The sequence below is a fragment of the Haliotis asinina genome, chromosome 1 (assembly GCF_037392515.1).
Source record: "Haliotis asinina isolate JCU_RB_2024 chromosome 1, JCU_Hal_asi_v2, whole genome shotgun sequence".
NCBI lineage: Eukaryota > Metazoa > Mollusca > Gastropoda > Lepetellida > Haliotidae > Haliotis > Haliotis asinina.
The window spans coordinates 88469463-88488771 of NC_090280.1; the positions used below are offsets into that span (position 1 = coordinate 88469463).

Consider the following 19309-nt stretch of genomic DNA (forward strand, 5'->3'; position numbering starts at 1 on the left):
TGATCACTGAGTATTTGATTCCGTCACTATGCGTGAGACTGTAGTGATCACTGAGTATTTGATTCCGTCATTATGCGTGAGATTGCAGTGATCACTGAGTATTTGATTCCGTCATTATGCGTGAGATTGTAGTGATCACTGAGTGTTTGATTCCGTCATTATGCGTGAGATTGTAGTGATCACTGAGTATTTGATTCCGTCATTATGCGTGAGATTGTAAAGATCACTGAGTATTTGATTCCGTCATTATGCGTGAGATTGTAGTGATCACTGAGTATTTGATTCCGTCATTATGCGTAAGATTGTGGTAAATGTCTTTCGTACGTCTGCCTATGTCAGCGTGAACCTAATTTTGTCCTTGAACGTGCTGTCCTTCATCTTTTCCTGGTACAGCTCGTCAAACATCTCGTTCTGTTCCGGTGTCAGCCATTTCTGCCAGTCTCCTACTTGGCCTGAAACCAGTAACACAGTCAATGCCGAACTCACACTGATTCTGTGGTTAACTAAGTACTATTGCTGTCCCCTGACGGGCAGTGCCGCTGAGTGTACGAGCACGCCTTTGCTCTGCTACCAACTCCCCTATAATGTTTGAGACTCCTCCAATATTTTTAGGAAATCATTTTATGTATAATTTTGCACATAAACTTACAAAATGAAATAGACAGCATAAAAATGGTTACAGTCAGAGTCAGATGTCATAACTTTAGGATTGCAACATTGGACTAGATCCAGAGAAGTGTAAATTCTGTTTACACCATGGAGACGACTATGTGGATTCTATTTGTTATTGGCAAGACCAGAATATCTACAACTCTGTATGTGTGTGTGTATGGGTGTGTGCGTGCGCGTGTGTATTTGTGCACAGGTACATGAATGATATGTGGATACAATTTACTAATTAATGTTTTAGGTACGTGTATGATTTGTTTGCGTGTATGATGTAAATGTATGTGTGCTCATGACATGTACATATATACACGTGTGTGCGTGCGTGCGTAATGGCCATTGAGCTAAAAAATGTTACTTGCCAGGAAGACTGTGCCACCTAATTCCGTTATTATTTGCACAATGAACGACTGACTTGAAGGTTCATTCTCCGCTAAACTTGCACATTAATATTATTTTATGTCTTTGTACAGTTGTTTGAACGATTTTAACGGTTTTGTTACAGTGGTGCTACGAGGGGATGTCAATAGGTTTTGAGCCTTGCATAGAAAAACACAAAATATTGGTATGAACCACATCTATTTGTCAACATAGTCCCCTTGTGAGTCAAGACACTTGTTCCATCTTTTCTGCCAGGCACTGATGCCATCTCTGGACCTCAAACCAAGCCTCAGTAGCAGCAATAAGCTCATTATCAGCCTGAAATCTACGACCACGCAAGTGTTTCTTGAGATATGGGAACAGATCGTAATCACTTGGTGCCAGGTCTTGAGAGTAGGGGGGATGCGGCATGATTTCGCACCCGCATTCCTGGACAGCAGCGGCTGCAACGCGAGAGGTGTGTACTGGAGCATTGTCTTGATGTAGATGAATACCACGTCTGATCTTGCCCCGGCGCTTCTCCTTGATTGACTGTCGCACTTGCCTCAACAAGTTAGCGTAATATTCCCCATTATTTGTTCTTCCGTTTGGTAAGTAATCTATGTGGATGACGCCTTTGCTATCCCAGAGGACTGTCGCAATTACATTCTGCACTGATCTGGAGGCTTTGCACTTTTTGGTCCTGGGAGAAGTGGCATGTTTCCATTCCATGGATTCTTGTTTGCTCTCAGGATCATAGTGGTGGATCCAGGTTTCATCACAGGTTACTCTCGTAAAGTGAAAATCTTCTGGATTCTTGTTGTATCTGGTTAGCATGGAGTTGCTTATGGTGACCCTTGTTTGCTTCATTTCATCTGTAAGCATTCTTGGCACCCATCTTGCGCACAAATTAGACATGACGAGATGTTCATAAAGAATTGTCTCGATGGATCTGTGTGAAATGCCTGTGGTCTCCTCTAACTCGTGAAGTGTGATTCGACGATTTTCAGCACAAGCCTATGCACTCTGTCAATGTTTTCCTGACTAGTGCTTGTTGTTGGACGACCTGGACGGGGGTCATCTTTAAGACTCTCTCTACCATGCTTAAATTCATTGACCCATCGTTTGATGGTAGCAGATGAAGGGGAAGACGTCCCATAAACTGCTGAAAGCCTTTCTTCAATGTTCTTCGCCGAGTTTCCTTCAAGAACTAAAAACTTAATTACTGCTCTATACTCAATTTTATTCATTTTCACTCCCGTGAGGGGGTCTCTTTCTGTCAATGTGAGCTGTACAATAACTTCTGAGAGTAGGCTACCAAAACTTATATATCACATCAGCTACACCCCAAGGTTCAATGTCGTACCATGGGCTGTGACACCTGGGTATGAAAAATGCTCAAGGCTCAAAACCTATTGACATCCCCTCGTACAACAAATATGGATATGTATGAAAATATCTCACAATCACTTCGAAAGAGGCGTACAAGCACTGTTTGCTGATCCTACACAATGTACACCTTTTCTTGATCAATTTGTGTATTTGGAACTGTCTGAAATGCTCTAATGTGACACAATATTCTAATACACATCTATGTGTCACCTTGCACATCAGATTTTGTGTTGTATTGTGTTTTTACACCAACTCATATGTCTTCAAATCTGTCTCCGAATACGTTATACACGTTCAAGTGCTCATGACATTCCTCTTAACAACAACAGGGCAGTTAATTCTGAAGCTCTTGAAAGGTCAAAAGAACAGCTACATGTCCGCAGAAACACAATTACATCCGTTTACTGCGAAAGTAACAATCATGCTAAGATCATTTGAAACATCGTTTGCCACTATGGCTTTTGACCAGATACGTTAGCAAGTAATCGATTATAAGTCTCCTTAACAGACTGTTCCAGGTGAGAAGACAACATTAGATACTCCCCTTAGACCTACACTCAACTGAGAGCACAAAAGTTTGTGTGAGTGCCCTGAATAATTGCAGTGGCATGAATGATTAAATAAAGTTCACAATACTATGTTTGACAGAGTAACTACTAGGCCTGTCTAACTTCAGGAACATTAAGAACGTCGTCATGCTAGTCCACTTCCGGCTGTCCGGAGAGCCGAGGAACCCGTCTTGTCATCGTTTGGTGTGTATCAATTTAAATCATTATTTGTTCAATAAATCGTTACATTTTATTCTTTTATAATATCGAGCTAGATTTTTTACTTAATTTGTCCTTAGGCATACAAACTAGAGTATACAGTTTTAAAAAAAACTTAACGACAACAACAACTTAATGTATGTTTCACACCTTCACGAAGCCATGTTTCAAAATCTCTTGGTAACGTATCTGGTTTGTCTGAAATGGGAGCTGTCATCTTTGCAGTGTTGCAACTTTGGACACTTCACACCTAGCGATCATTTATTTTGGTTTCATGACCTTCACATATCAAAGTTTGAGTTTGTGTAATAAAAACCGATATAGTCGAAAAGTATTTTTTTTTCTTCATTTTTAATATGAAATGTGCAAGTTCAAGGGAGAATGAACCTGCAACCTCTCGGAGTCCACGAACTCTCAGAATCTTTCAGCGGTTTGACATCTTATCTAGGTTGGACATGCCGTCATTTTCCCAAAAGTCTCAAGGGCCCTGTAAATCGTCTAAGGACAATGTACAAAGAAAATATACTCTTTTAGGTGAGCCGTCGCTCTTTTGTCCCAGATATAACCGCCGAAGCACACATCCTCGATCTTTTGAGAATTTCTTCCTTTCGTTCCACCAAGGATAGGTAAAACTGGCTTTGTCAATATAGCTGCAACTATTGGGCTTTACGATGCAGATGCAACTTCAATCACCCTATGAAAAGTGTCCACCAAAGTTGTTGAAACCAAATGCTTCCAATGTCACACTTGCCAAGGTGCCTTTGAAAACCATGAAACAATCCAAACAGCAATATGCCAAACTGTGGGATTTAGTGCAACAAAACATAAACGGACATCGTTAAGTTGGAAGCCATTTCGCTGTCAATATACCATTAAACGCTGATTTTGTCAACATCAGAACTATAGATATGAAGAAAGTTTAAAAGAAATGTATAAATTGAAAAAAAATTTAATGTAATCAGGTAATTATATACCCTTGATTCCTGTAGCTCACCTTTCCTATACACAAAAAGTTGGTCATCGACTTTAGGATCATATGGTTTCTTGTCGAATTTCATGTTCTCAAAGGAACATTTCTCTGCCACGGCGCCGTATAGTGAGTCATCAGCAGGTAGTCCCAGAAACACCGCCAACTTCCGGATTTCCTTCAGGAGGTTCTGAGGACAAGGACAGGCACAGTTATTCAGCAAAGTATTTACACTATCAACGTGGGTTTGAAAGGGGACATAACTGGTCCACACTTTCAAGTCATTAGTTTTCCAGAGTTGCGTCCCATGGACACGACAGAAACATGTAAACGTGGGTTCGAATCCAGGTTGAACCAGGTCATGTTTCTGCAACAGTCAAGATCAGCATATGCTCCTGTGTTTCACAGGGGGTTAAGGTCTAAGCCTGCAACACTTGGAGGTTTCCTTCCACATCAAGCATAACGTAGTTGACGTTTCACCCAGCTGGATTTACCCTTCAACCATAGTCCAGCATATCAATGATGCTATATAACACGATTATTGCTGAAAACGTTGATGAACAAAACAGCAAACAGCAAACGTCAGGTGTGGTTTTAGTTTGGGGTACTAACATATTTCTCTTTGAAACTTGATATGTAAACATAACTTTTAATATCACTAACCTCTTTCAGGTCTTCATAGTACACAACGTGTATTTGATGTCTGTCTTGTTGAGCCTCGATGTCCTTCTCCCACTCGAGGACATACTCGAACCAAGATCCGTAGTCTGCTACAAGAGGTTAATGATGCTGGTCTATACCATATGATTTGAAATACGTCAGACACCGATAAAGGGCTGAGAAGAGCTTTTAGTGTGAGTTGGGTTGGGGTTTACGTCACATATAGTGACGAGATCAAGTCTGAATTTATGCACATTTCACGTACAAAGTCGAAAGTACTTGTTGTAAAACAAAACAACATAGACATTCTTTACATTACTATTTACATCTGAAAATCTCATAACACCAAATTCAAAAACAAGCAATCAGTCATTAGAATTACATAGTTGCACTTTATGGTACAGGTACATTTCCTTTAGGTAGGTAACATTGAGTGAGATGTTCACTGACAGGTCTTACAGATTTATCGCATAGTAATGTGAGTCCCTTGCTCTTGAAAAGTCCACACAGTCTAGCAGTGTATGTTTGATGGTGAACGCGTAATCGCATGATATTCCCACAGGAGATCGTTTTGGGATCAAATAGTCGACGCTTTGGCTGGGGTTTATGGAGTGATTATATGGTAGAATGTGCTTGTAGCGACCGTTCTGGATTGTCCATATCGATTCAAACTCAAACGTACATGAATCAACAAACACGTGGCAACAAACAAGCATCAAATAAACGCCTTACTTTTCCCAGACAGGAAGAAAGGGAGATGACCCCCTAACGTTCCATTGTAGTTCCCATAGTAACACTTGAAAGACCTGTGATGGTTAAAGAAAGACACGGCAACATCTTTAGGATTTCTCAGGACAAAGATAATGCGACACTTCTTCTCTCTCGCTTGTACCGGAAGTTGATTGTACCGGATATGCGTGTTGAGGACGCGAGGGGATCGTGGGAATGCGTCTATGACTTCCTGTGGCTGGAGCTCCACCATGACGCTACCCTTCCAGTGAGGGATGGTCTGTGCTTTACCCTGGAGGAGCATAGATGTGATTTCCCAAAGCCAGTGTGTACCTGGGGGTCATGAGGCATACACTTTAAATATGGCACTTGTTCTATTCCTTAGTACCGTATAAACCTCATTCATTAAGACTATATAGCCGACTAACGTGACTTGTTTATTTTGCTGTAATTAATCAGTGTGCGTTTATTGTATTAAGAAACGGTCTGAAACCATTGTATTCTGGACCAGACAGTCAAGTGATTGACATGCTTCACGCCCGACCCGTTACTCGTCTCTTAGGGCAAGCGGGTGGTGCTCAATACAATTCTACCCCAATGTTAATAGGTGTGATTAATCAAGGCTAGACCGCAATAGACATCAATATTCATTTTCTGTTATCAGTTGTGGATATCCAACAAGCCAAATCTAAGGTACTAACACGGTTATCTAGTATATGATCATAAGGGTGCTTGATAACGATATTAGTATCTACACCGAAAGCAGACTATCCATAGCACTAGGTGTTGCTTCATCTTCACAACTTCTAAAATGACATTGGATGACGCTACAACTAGAACAAACCTCTTCATCGTTACTGAAAAAAAATACACCAAAGGAATAAACAGTTATACGTCTATCGTTGGAGGTACCTGATTTTGGATACGCCAGTAGTAAGATATCGTCGGCCTTGACCTTCAGCTGTGACATGTTCTTGACTATTTCCGGGTCAACGATTGGATACCGACAGCCATCAACCTCCAAGAAGCTAATAGAGTTACCTCCCAAGTCATGGTCCTCGACAATAGACATGCTTGAACGTCCAATGTATCAACTGTGAGAACTGTAATATGACAGAACTGTAAGATGATAAAAAAAAGATGATAAAAAAAGATTTCACCTTTTTCAAATTTCTTTTCATGTCAGTCTTGAAATCCATATATACCAGTCTTTTTCAAATTCATTTCACCATTTCGCCGGGTCTCTACGAGACCAGTCCGGAAACGGTTAATGAGAGCTGGGTACTTCTTAATAAGGTTCTTCAAACATCCTGTTCTAAGTGATCATCACCAACAAGCACATTGTCTTGATGTGGGCATGTGTCTCTCGCGACTGTAACCTTGAAATGGTGGCGATGAGTGGGAATTAAGGGTATTAATATATCCAATATATCTTTTTAAAAAGCAATATCTAAATGAGAAGCAACTGTGGTAGAAAGATCCTTGATGGTTTTGACATTGAAATATCTGTCCCTTGTGATGGAGAATTCAACACAGTCAAGCAGGATATGCGTGACAGTGACTCTGTCATCACAAGGGATACAAAATGGAGGATCCTCACCTTTTAACAGGTAGTTATGGGTATATCTTGTATGGCCAATCCGACATCGTCCCATGATGACCTCTTCAAATCTGGACTGACAGCCCAAGTAGGAATAACCAATGTAGGGTTTTATTTCATGTAGTGTATTGGTACCTACTTCGGTGTCCCACTTCTTCTGCGTCAGATTACGGATATAAGATCTAATGGTGGCTTTGTAATCCCTGTAAGGAATAAGAAGTGGTGTTACATATTTCTTGAGTGCTGCTATAGCTGCAAGGTCAGCCAATGTGTTACCAGAGATTCCTACATGGCTGGGTAGCCAACAGAAGACGATGGCGTATTGGCCAGTAGCAAGATCATTATACAATTCAATAATTTCAATTAAAAGTGGATGTTTGCAAGAAATATTTTAATCGCCTGAAGACAAGAAAGACAGTCGGAATAGATTATATATTCTTTACGTTTAGGATGTCTTTGAATATATTTAAGAGCCGTTAGCATAGCGTTAGGTTCAGCTGTGAAAATAGAACTGTTGTCTGGTAATCTAAAAGATATTTTTCTGGGTCCAGTGACAGTGGCACAAACCGCTGCGCCACCGTCCTTGGACCCATCTGTTAAAAAGGATTTATAATTGCTATATTTATGCTTTAATTGATTATATTCTTGTTTATATTGTAATTCATTAGTTTCTGACTTTTAAAGGTGGTCAATGTTAGTTCTGCTTGGGGCCTAACCATCTGCCAAGGAGGAGAAGAAAGAAGACGGAAGGGGCTATATTGAAATAATTGGTTTTATTCTTAAACCAAGAGGCGGAACAAGAGAAGATTTCTTATTGTATAAATCCTCATACAGAGGATTGAAAACACACAGTTATATGCAGGGTTCTACTGATTGGAATATAGTTTTGTTACATACTGTGAAGCTACTTTTAGACGTCGCTGCTCAAGGTTCATCAACATACAGGCTGTCAACAGGTGAAGTTCTAAAGGACCCAAGACAAAGTCTTAAACCTTGGTGATGGACAGAATCAAGAAGTTTAAGGTTGCTTTTACAGGCTCCACCATATACTATGGAGCCATAATCAAGTTTTGAACGGACAAGTGATCGATATGTGTAAGAGGGTCGTTTGATCCCCTCCCCACTTTGAATTAGAAACAACTTTCAACAAGTCAAGAGCTTTCAGGCATTTAGTTTTAAGGGACTTAATATGAGGCAGAAATGTTAAGTGGGAGTCAAAGATTAGGCCCAAGAACTTGGCTTCCTTTACAACTTTCATGGCAGTGCCATCTAGAGACAGTTCTGGGTCCTTATGTGGCTTATATTTTCTACAAAAATGTATACAATTAGTTTTGGATTTAGAAAATTTAAAGCCGTTTTCAAGACACCATTTATATATTTTGCTTAAACACAGCGGCAGTTGTCGTTCAATCGTATGGATATTTTTACCATGACTTGAAATATCAAAATCATCCACAAATAATGATCCAGCAATTGAATCGTTTAAACCTTTTGATAAACTATTTATCTTTATACTAAAAAGTGTAACAGTCAAAACACTGCCTTGTGGAACACCCTGATCCTGATTGTAATGATCAGACAGGGTAGAACCCACGCGGACTTGAAATTGTCTGTTATTTAAAACGTTGGCTATGAATTCAGGCAAACGACCTCGTAAAGCGAAATCATGTAAATCTCTCAAAATGCCATATTTCCGGGTTGTGTCATATGCTTTTTCCAGATAAAAAAAGATAGACACAGCATGTTGTTTATTAATTAGTGCGTTTGTAACAAATGATTCCAGTCGCACTAAGTGATCGATAGTACTTCTGTTTTTACGGAAACCACACTGTATATCTGTTATGAGGATATTTGTTTCCAAGTGCCAAACAAGTCGATTATTTATCATGGTCCATGGTCTTGCAAACACACTTAGTTAATGAAATCGAAATGGATCCGTATGATGACGTCCAGGTTTAGGTATTGGTACTACTATAGCGTCACGACATGAAGAAGGAAATTTCCCGGAAGTCCAAATGTCATCAAATATATATTAGAGCGTCTCTAAACAGGATTCTGGTAAGTGCCTCTGGAGTTGATAATATATGTTATCAGCTCCTGTAGCAGTGTCATGAGCTTGATCAAGAGCACTATGGAGTTCATGAATAGAAAATGGTTCATTATAATCTTCCCCATTATCTGAGTTGAAATTGATAGTTTTCTTTTCTTGTTGTTTTTGATACAGATGGAATTTAGGTATATAATTAGAAGAGGAAGAGTGTTTAGCGAGGATCTCACCCAGTTTATTTGTAATATGTGATTTGTCCATCAGTAATTGATCTCCATGTTTAAGATGATGAACACTAGATTTAGTACCTTTACCTTTAACTTTCTGGACCATGTGACAATACCTTGGACATGGGTGTCCTCGAATGCATCTTGGATACATAATTCTGCCAAGATTGGCGTTTGCTCTGCATAAAAGTACGCCGCGCTTTAGCATTTAAAATATTAAATTTATTTCAATTATGCACCATAGGATTGCGACGGAAATAATGTTCTGTTTTTTTCCTTGCCTTCCTAGCTTGTTTGCAGTCATCGTTGAACCATGGTTTTCGAATGTGTGCAACTGCAGAGGAATTTGGTATACACTCATCAGCTATGGAATTTAGTTCATCCGAAAAACATTTAATAGCATCGCGAGCGTGAATAAAACGGTCAAGTTTTTCAGCACACAGTGTTGCAAACAAAGCCCAGTTAGCCTTTCTAGTGGCAAGTCGAGAGAAGAATACATTCCTGTACCATGATGTAAATATGTGTTGGAACCATCATTATAAATACATAAATCATTATCAGAACAAAACTCCTCTAGTAAATTACCTTTAGCGTTTGTAGTTACACTTCCCCAGAGTGGGTTGTGTCCATTCAGATCTCTCATTATAATACAGGACTTCGGGAGTTGATCATACAGCATTTGGAGATCGGTTTTGTGAAACGTTAAAGACGGAGAAATATAGAGAGAGCATAATGTAAACGCACCATGCAAAGTTAGTTGCACTGCAAGATCAGTAGTAAGTGAAGCAGGGCTATGGGTCATGTTCTGTTTGACTAGGATGGAAGACCCTCCCGTGGCCCTGTCACTCGGAGGTGAAAAGCAATGACATGCCTGGTAATGACGCAGGTCAAAAGTATCTGTCTGTTTTGAATAGGTCTCCTGCAGACAAAAAGCTGATGGTGTTAAATCCTGGACTAAGAGCTGCAACTCATTAAAATTAGTCCTTAGACCTCTACAGTTCCACTGTAAAAGATTATTCTGATAACCTATCTTTTAGGGGGGGTTATTGGGGATCTACCCCGCACTTATTTGGTGGGTGACAAGCTGTGAACCCTAGAATGGACGTTTTCACACACGTCCATATCCTCAAGCGATCCGTATTTGTTGAATAACTGAATTTTATTTTGTGACCCTTTCGGGGCTCTCCCACTGAGTTTCTTTGAAGAATCGTGCTGTTTACGTTTGGTTTTAGTGAGACTTTGCTGATACTTTGTCGATGACAAAGAAGATGGTTCTAGATCAGGGGATGTTTGTAATTGTATTTGGGACGTATTTGGGACGTACCAGGAAGTGATTCTCGTGTTTGAGTAGATGTAGCGGGTGAGAAAAGGTTAGGGGAATCCGTTTTGACCCAAGTCAAGTTTGTCTGACAGCTAGTGGATACTGTAAGTACTGTAGATGTTGTTTCTGGCCTTCTTCTGGCAATGGAGGCATAGCTTTCTGTTTGTTCCAAGCTTAGTACATGTCTCTTTGCATCAGCAAAGCTTATGTTTTGTGTGAACTTTAATTTATTTATTGCCATTTGCTGTTTCCAAACAGGACACTCTTTAGAATAAGAAACTAAATTGAATCATCTGAGAGGATTGCAAATGTTTGTGTCAACATTTAGATTGCAATATCCGGCCTTGTGTGATCTTGGAGCACAAGGTAGGGAAAAGGAAAATAGATAAGTGTTGGTTTTGACAGTTTCATTATTTTTACGAGTTGAGAATCGTTTCACATAAAGAACACCCTGATGTTTCATTTCAGAGGTAATATTTAATTCTGACATGTCAGCGAGTAATCTATCGCGATCCCGTACAATTCCCTTACTCGTGTTGAGCTTTTTGTGTGCCGTGATGGTGACGGGAGTGCCGACAAATGTCTTAAGTGTTCAACAGGTTTGTTGATTGTTGCTTCTGGTACACTCAATCAAGAGTGCACCAGAACGTAATCTGCAATGCCTAGGATACTTTTCGACACAGCAAAAGGGTTTACTTTCAAGGGTGTTCTATCTACAGTCTCAACAACTAGAAAACGTGGCCAATATTCAGTAGGATTGGACAGTCTGAGGTCAGTATCAATATGATCTTCTTCAAGCAGTCGCTTTGGTTTTTTTGTGGGGGGTGTCATATGCCATGGTTATTGTTTTTTCATTTCAGCATACGAGCTCCCCGCCCACCATGGCGTATCACAGGGACAATGCTAGAGCAAGCGGGCCTCCAGTTTGCAGCACCGGGGATACTCGGATGATATTCTCCAGCAGAAGAGTTACAAATAACAAATCCACCAGATTCGCTCATGAGCCACCGCCTTCTGGCATAGAACTCTAGGCAAAGTGCAAAATATCATAGTAAACATCTTAAATGAACAATTTTGCCACGACCAAAAGGTTAACATTTACAAATCCAATTTGTGTAATGACAAATAAATATAGTTCATACACACAGGGCTTGGCGTGACCAGCCGATTGATAGAATCGAGCCGATTCTACCACCCGTTTAGGTGAAGTAAGGGCCGATGTGGTGTGTTTAGCAACAGCAGTAGCTCCTACTGCCCTCAACCACCAGACTACCGTCCTCCACCGACACGGGACGCAACCCACGGTAAACAGGCTGCCCAATTCGGTTGCTCCTTGCAACCAGCAATGGGGTGCTATGGACCTAGTTGAACCGGGTCCACACGGGGGTTTGAACGGCTCTTGGCGTTACCCAGCACCCACCACGAGGAGGTGGCCGTTCACGGGTGCCTTGACCAAGCTTAAACATCATGGAGATATAACCTTTCTCAGTCACGATATGTCTGAAACACTCACGCATGTTCAATCATAATCAAAAGAGAACACAATACGAACGTGTCATGCTCAATAACCACTGCAAAGAAAAAATGAAAGTTTGCACGAATGATAGCAACAGGTTAAATAGATATAAGTTATACCTTACATTGGACTAAGGGTGAGCGTGTTTGGTTTTATGCCAGTTTTAGCAATATTCATGCAATACCACAACGGGGACACAAGAAATGGGCTTCACACAGTGTACACGTCTTCGGCGTGACGAACGAACGCTTTAACCACTCGACTGCCCCTCCACCTTTTAAAGGTAAATGCTATTACTAGCCGTCATGAACACGTAGGCATATTTCGTGAATGATAAAGACCTCAAACACAGTTCTCTAAACAGGCATAAATATCGTGTTACAAGACTGAAAGCTGTTACAAAGGTTTTAAACATTTCATTTTTACACAAGATGGAGAGTTCTAGCGCTCATATACCCCCTTGACAGTATGCTGTAAGGATATCTCGATATATCGACACTCACTCATGAAATGAGCGGTTTAGGATATTTATGGAAACAGTACGAACATAGGACACAGTGGGATTGGTGTCAACAATCGATTGTAGATCGACACCTGCTTCGAAAACACAAACGCACACAGTCTTGTTAAAACAACTTGAGATCATCTCACTCTTCAATGACTTCTCTGCATCAATGCACACGACATATGCATTGTGCCTCATGAAACAAGGTAATCAGTTTTCAGAGGGTAGATACACAACAAGCTCTGGGAACTACTCAATGAATTTGGGAACGGTGGGGTAACCTTGTGGTTGAAGCGTTTGCTCGTCACTCCGAGGACCCGGGTTCGATTCCCCTCATGGATACAATGTGTAATGTGTGAAGCCCATGACCCCCGTCATGATATTGCAATAATATTGCTAAAGCGGCGTAAAACTACACTCACTCACTATTTAACGTATTTGAAACTGTTGCACTTATCTGTATTCAATGGACGTATCGAAAATATCAGGGGCTATGACCGTGATTGCAAAAACGAGTTGCTTCACTATGTCATATATGTCTATAACACCTAGGGAATGAAATGGCTCTAGTTGCAATATTCACAGCTAAGTGCAACAGTTTCAAATACATTAAATAGTGAGTGAATGTAGTTTTACACCGCTTGCAAGAGTTGTGCGATGGTTTAGTTTATTTTCATGTACACTTAACCGTACACACATGGCAACGGTGCCTCAGCTGTCTCTCGTTGTGTAGGGCTGAGTTATTTCGGCAGGCCCGAACCCTTCGTGTGGTTGTGGGCTCGGATCCTGCTTATTATCCTAAGCAAGGCGTATTGCTGGAGCGAGGTGGCGGTTGGGGGATGTTACTGTTTGGGACTGCGCCATCAGTGCAATTTCGTCCTTTCTCGCATAAAGGTCGTCCAATATTTCTTCAACTTTGCAAATAGATAGGTCTAGTGGGGAGTTGGTGCCTTTTAGTAGTTTCATATTTCTCAACAAAATGTGTTTTTTTTTTGTATTTCCATGGCAACAACTTTGACTTATACTGACATTGGTGGTGGTGTTTTTCATGAGCTGGACTTAAAAACCGTAAAATGTTTCATGGCCAAACTTGGTAGAGCCCTACTGGTGCCCTTTGGTAGTCAATCGGCCCTCTTGCACTTATATCGATCACTGGTCCGTTTAAAACATGATTATGGCTCCATCGTGCACGGTGGAACCTGTAAAAGCAACCTTAAACTTCTTAATTCTGTCCACCACCAAGGCCTAAGACTTTGTCTTGGGTCCTTCAGAACTTCACCTATTGACAGTCTCTATGTTGAGAATGATGAACCATCTCTTGAGCAGCGCCGTATAAAGTTAGCTTTACAGAATATTACTAAATTATACTCTAATGAATCTAACCCTGCCTATAACTGTGTTTTCAATCCCCTTTATGAGGATTTATACAACAAGAAATCTTCGCTTGTCCCGCCTCTAGGACATAGCATTAAACCATTTCTTTCTTCGGCCGGCATTGAGCTGGAAAACATAGCTCACTCCCATCTTCTTTCTTCTCCTCCTTGGCAGTTGGTTAGGCCCCAAGTGGACCTAACATTGGCCACATTTAAAAAAATCAGAAACTAATGAATTACAATAAAGACAAGAATGTAATCAATTAAAACATAAATTTAGCAATTATAAATACTTATTTACAGATGGGTCCAAGGACGGTGGCGCAGTGGTTTGTGCCACTGTCACTGGATCCAGAACAATATCTTCTAGATTACCAGACAACAGTTCTATTTTTACAGCTGAAGCTAACGCCATGCTAACAGCTCTTAAATATATTCAAAGACACCCTAAAACATAATCTATTCCGACTCTCTTTCTTGTCTTCAGGCTATTAAAAATATTTCTTGTATACATCCACTTTTAATAGAAATTATTGAATTGTATAATAATCTTGCTACTGTCCAATACGACATCGTCTTTTGTTGGTCACCAAGCCACGTAGGCATTTCTGGTAACACAATGGCCGATCTTGCTGCCAAGGCAGCACTCAACAAATCTGTGACACCACTTCTTATTCCATACTCTGATTACAAAGCTAGCATTAGAACGTACATCTGTGATCTGATGCAGAAGAAGTGGGACACCCAGGTAGGTATAAATAAACTACATGAAATAAAACCGTATATTGGTTACACCTACTTGGGCTGTCAGTCCAGATTTGAAGGGGTTATCTTACGACGATGTCGTATTGGCCATACACGATATACTCATGTATACTTGTTAAAAGGTGAGGATCCTCCATTTTGTATTCCTTGCGATGAGAGAGTCACGGTCAAGCATATCCTGCTTGACTGTGTTGAATTCTCCATCACAAGGGATAAATATTTCAAAGTCAAAACTATCAAGGATCCTTTTAACACTGTTAATTCTCATTTAATCATTGATTTTTTAAAGGAAATTGATTTCTTGGTTGAATTGTGAGTAGTATGTGCTGTAAATGGATGTATTTTAATGATTGGTAGTTTATATTAGTAACTAGAATTGTTAGTGGCTGTACCCGCAAAGGTGATTGAAGTATTGTAAAATTATTGTCCTCCTGAGAGGGTACTAAGTCCAAAAACATTGGATGTAAATTTAAATCTACCAGGTTTTTAATTGTAGTATTCTTGTTGTTTTAATTTTGGCTAGCATTTGGTACACTCGCCAGCAGCTGAAGGGATGGTGTAAATCCAACTAGGGTCCATGCAGGGAGCAAAGGTACTGTAAGTCCCCATGGTCCCAAGTATGGTGATCTACCTTCTGTTGTTGGCGATCTATAGCCTGTTTTATATTGTATTGTCTAAATAGTGATACTAGTTTTAACTTTTCATGCTAGTTTTAACTGAAATTGTGATATTCTAGTTGTTTTACTGTCCTTCGTTGACAGATTTTCACAATATGCATATATTTCATTTAAGTGTTCATTTAAGTGGCATGATATGGCTGAGATATTGCCGATGTGGCGACCCACTCACTCACTCACCGGAACAGATAATTAAAATCATTTATTATTTCTTCACCAAACTTGGCAGATTGGTAGGTCTCGTAATGTACTGGCGCCGTTTGGTAGTTCTGGATTTCCACTCACAACCATTTCAATACTCTCCTTCCACTCTGTCGAATAACATAAATCAACTGTAGAGAAAAGGCCTTGACACATTCTACCTATGTGGGAATCGAACCCGGAGCCTCGGTGTGACGAGCGGAGGCTTGTACCACTAGGCTATCCTACTACTCCAGATTGCAGTGGTACTGTTTTTGGTAAAATGCAAAATAAACAAATAGATCGTAAATAGCATCGTTTACTTAAAAGCGAAAATAATACTTTTACATGTCGATAATTAGCCTATCACCCAGTTTTCTTACCTCGATGAGAGTGATGCGTGTACAGTCTCGAGTCCTTGTCGGGATGGCAGTTTGTGCAATGCAGATGTCGGCAGTCTGTATTTTGCTGTTAAGCGCTTCGTGCGCATTTGCATGTGTAATTACTCCAGTCAAGTCCAACCATCATCCAGTCACATCACCTGAGAATTTGTTGCCTAATATTAAACGTGCAGACGTGACTGTGGTCATTGTCCTTTGTTGAAAGCCTTCGAAAATAGGGCACCCGTGAACGGCCACCTCCTTGTGGTGGGTGCTGGGTAACGCCACGAGTCGTTCACCCCCGTCGTGGACCCGGGGACATATTTGGTCCACCAACCCGTTTGCCGTGGGTTGCGGCCCTGTGTCGGTGGAGGAGGGGATCCTGGTGGTTGAGGGCATGGGAGCAGGACCAGTGTTCAACCTCCCTCGGCCCTAACTTCACCTTGACGGGTGGTTGAATGGGCCCGGTTCAACCAATCGGCTGGTAACGCCATGCCCTGAGCATTACTATATGTAATGTTGCATGAAATTTTGAGAATTGTTATTTGTGTATATTAGGGCTTGGTATATTTTTGGACATTCGGAATTTCAATTTTACAAATTCATGTTTTTGCCTAGAGTCTTATGCCAGAAGGCGGTGGCTCATGGGCCAATCTGGTGGAACTAGTAATCTTTTAATTCTTCTGCTGGAGTATATCATCCGGGTATCCTTGGTGCTGCAAACTGGAGGCCCGCTTGCTCTAGCATTGTCCCTGTGACACTCCGTGGTGTGTGGGGAGCTCGGATGATGAACCATATGACACCAACCATGGCTTATGAAATACCCCCCCCCCCAAAAAAAAAAACAAAAAAAACAAACAAACAAAAACAAACAAAAAAAACAAAAAACAAAACAAAAAAAACACGTCCACTTGAAATTGATCCTGTTGATACTGACCAGAGACCGTCTCCATCTATTGAGTACTGGCCACGTTTCCTTGTTATTGAGACCATTAAAGCTGAACCCTTTCGCAGTATCTAAGGGTATTCAAGGTATTGCTGGGGACGTTAAGAACATTAGACGGTGCGCTACTAGTTGAGTGCGGAAAAAAACAACAAGCGACCAATCTGATGAATACTGAATCTTTTGTGGGCAATCCGGTCACGGTCTCTGCTCTCAAGACTTTGAACATGAGTAAAGGTATCAGAGATCGTGATCGATTGTTTGCTGATATGTTTGCTCATTGTTTGCATCAGAGATGAAAGATCAAGGTGTGCTATATGTAAAGCGCTTTTCAACCCGAAAAAACAATGCAACCATCCAAACAAATACGTATCTGTTTACTTTCTCATGTCCAAATGCTCCAAAATCAGTGAAGGCAGGCTACTGCAACATACAAGTTGATACCTACATCCCCAACCCGCTCAGGTGTTTTAAATGCCAGAAATATGGACACGGTGTAAATACTTGCACATTGTCTGTTGTGTGTGCTCACTGTGGTGAGAAGACACACACAGCAGAAGATTGTGACTGCGATTATAAAAAATGCACCAATTGATCAGGCGACCATTCGTCCTTTTCTCACCCGTGAAGGTCCCGGGGTAGAATAGGCCTTCAGCAACCCATGCTTGCCATAAAAGGCGACTTTGCTTGTCGTAAGAGGCGACTAACGGGATCGGGTGGTCAGGATCGCTGACTTGGTTGACGCATGTCATCGGTTCCCAATTGCGCAGATCGATGCTCATGTTGTTGATCACTGGATTGTCTGGTCCATACTCGATTATTTACAGACCGCCGCCATATAGCTGTAATATTGCTGAGTGCGGCGTAAAACTAAACTCACTCACTCACTCACTCGTCCTTTTCTAAACAGTGTCCTATTTGGAAAGAGCAAATGGAGATCAACAAAATAAAATTCACTCAAAATATCTCTTTTTCTGAGGCCAAAAAACTGGTAAAGAGATCTGATCTTACAGAAAGTTATGCTACAGCAGCAAAAACATCATCTGTGCGCAGCTCTAAAATACAAAATCATCTACAAGCTGCCAAACTACCTTGACTTGGGTCAATTGCGACTCTCCACAACTTCTATACCCAGCTATGTCATCACAGACAGGAATCACTGAGGAACATCAAAGTCTTCTTCTGATCATAAATCACACACTGAGTCTTAATCGACAGGTGATAGGTTTACCTTTAGCAGTTTGTTGTCTAAGCCAAAGCCTGATTCTTCAAAACAACAAAGTGACAGAGCTCCTAAAGGGTCACAAAACAAATTTCAATTGTTCAATAAATACGGGTCTCTTGAAGACATGGACTTTTCTGAAAACGTCCATTCTAGGGCACATAGCTTGTCGCCCTCCAAAAGAGTGCGTTGTAGATCCCCAATAAATCCCCCAAAAGATAGTTTATTCCTATAATATTGAGGATTTAGGACTAATTTACGTGAATTACAGAATTACTTGAAGATTTTACACCTTCAGCGTTATGTCTCCAAGAGACATATTTAAAACAGACGCATTTGACCTTCGTCATTTTAATGCATATCATTGTTTTTCACCTCCGGGTGACAGGGCCACTGGCGGATCATCCATTCTAGTCAGACAAAACGTTATTCAAAGCCCTGTTTCACTTAATACTAATATGCAGGATGTTGCAGTGAGAATTACTTCACATGTAGCGTTTACGCAATGCTCTCTTTATATTTCGCCGTCTTCGGCTTTAGCCAAAACTGATCTTCAAGCTCTATACTCCCAAAGCCCTGTACTATAATGGGAGATTTAAATGGGCACAACCCACTCTGGGGTAGTGTACCTACAAACACTAAAGGTAAATTGTTGCAGCACTTTTGTTCTGACAATGATTTATGTATTTATAATGATGGTTCCAGCACATATTTAGAGGGACTTATTCTGCTCTTCACTTGTCACTGACAAATTCAGAACTACTAAATAAATTCGAATGGTCATTCCACGATGACCTCTGTGGAAGTGACCATTTTCCTACTATACTAAAATCTGTAACTCCATCTGATGTTCCTCCAACATCAAGGCGGAATTTTAAAAAGGCTAACTGGGCTTTATATGAAACACTGTGTGCTGAAAAACTTAAACCTCAACGTTTTATTGACGTTCCCGATGCTATTAAATGCTTTTTCTGATTAACTGAACTCCATAGCTAATGAGTGAATACCAAAT

The 19309-nt window shown here is 40.7% G+C and overlaps 1 protein-coding gene across 1 annotated transcript; it reads right to left on the reverse strand.

The window, feature by feature from the left end:
* Positions 1 to 330: 330 nt before the first annotated feature.
* On the reverse strand, positions 331 to 6613 carry LOC137276874 (sulfotransferase 1C2-like). The gene is made up of 5 exons (XM_067808525.1): positions 6454 to 6613; positions 5545 to 5874; positions 4816 to 4922; positions 4180 to 4342; positions 331 to 452 (listed from the first exon to the last, which is right to left on the reverse strand). The coding sequence occupies exons 1-5, from the start codon at positions 6611 to 6613 to the stop codon at positions 331 to 333; spliced, it is 882 nt and encodes a 293-aa protein (XP_067664626.1).
* Between the last annotated feature and the right edge of the window lie 12696 nt (positions 6614 to 19309).

Excerpts from the sequence above, each read along its gene's own strand:
- LOC137276874 (XM_067808525.1), bottom strand. The coding sequence starts at position 6,613 with ATGTCTATTGTCGAGGACCATGACTTGGGAGGTAACTCTATTAGCTTC. Across the intron at positions 4,923-5,544 it reads TTTCTTCCTGTCTGGGAAAA|CAGACTACGGATCTTGGTTC; the intron begins GTAAGGCGTTTA and ends AACCTCTTGTAG. Across the intron at positions 453-4,179 it reads ACTTTTTGTGTATAGGAAAG|GCCAAGTAGGAGACTGGCAG; the intron begins GTGAGCTACAGG and ends TACTGGTTTCAG.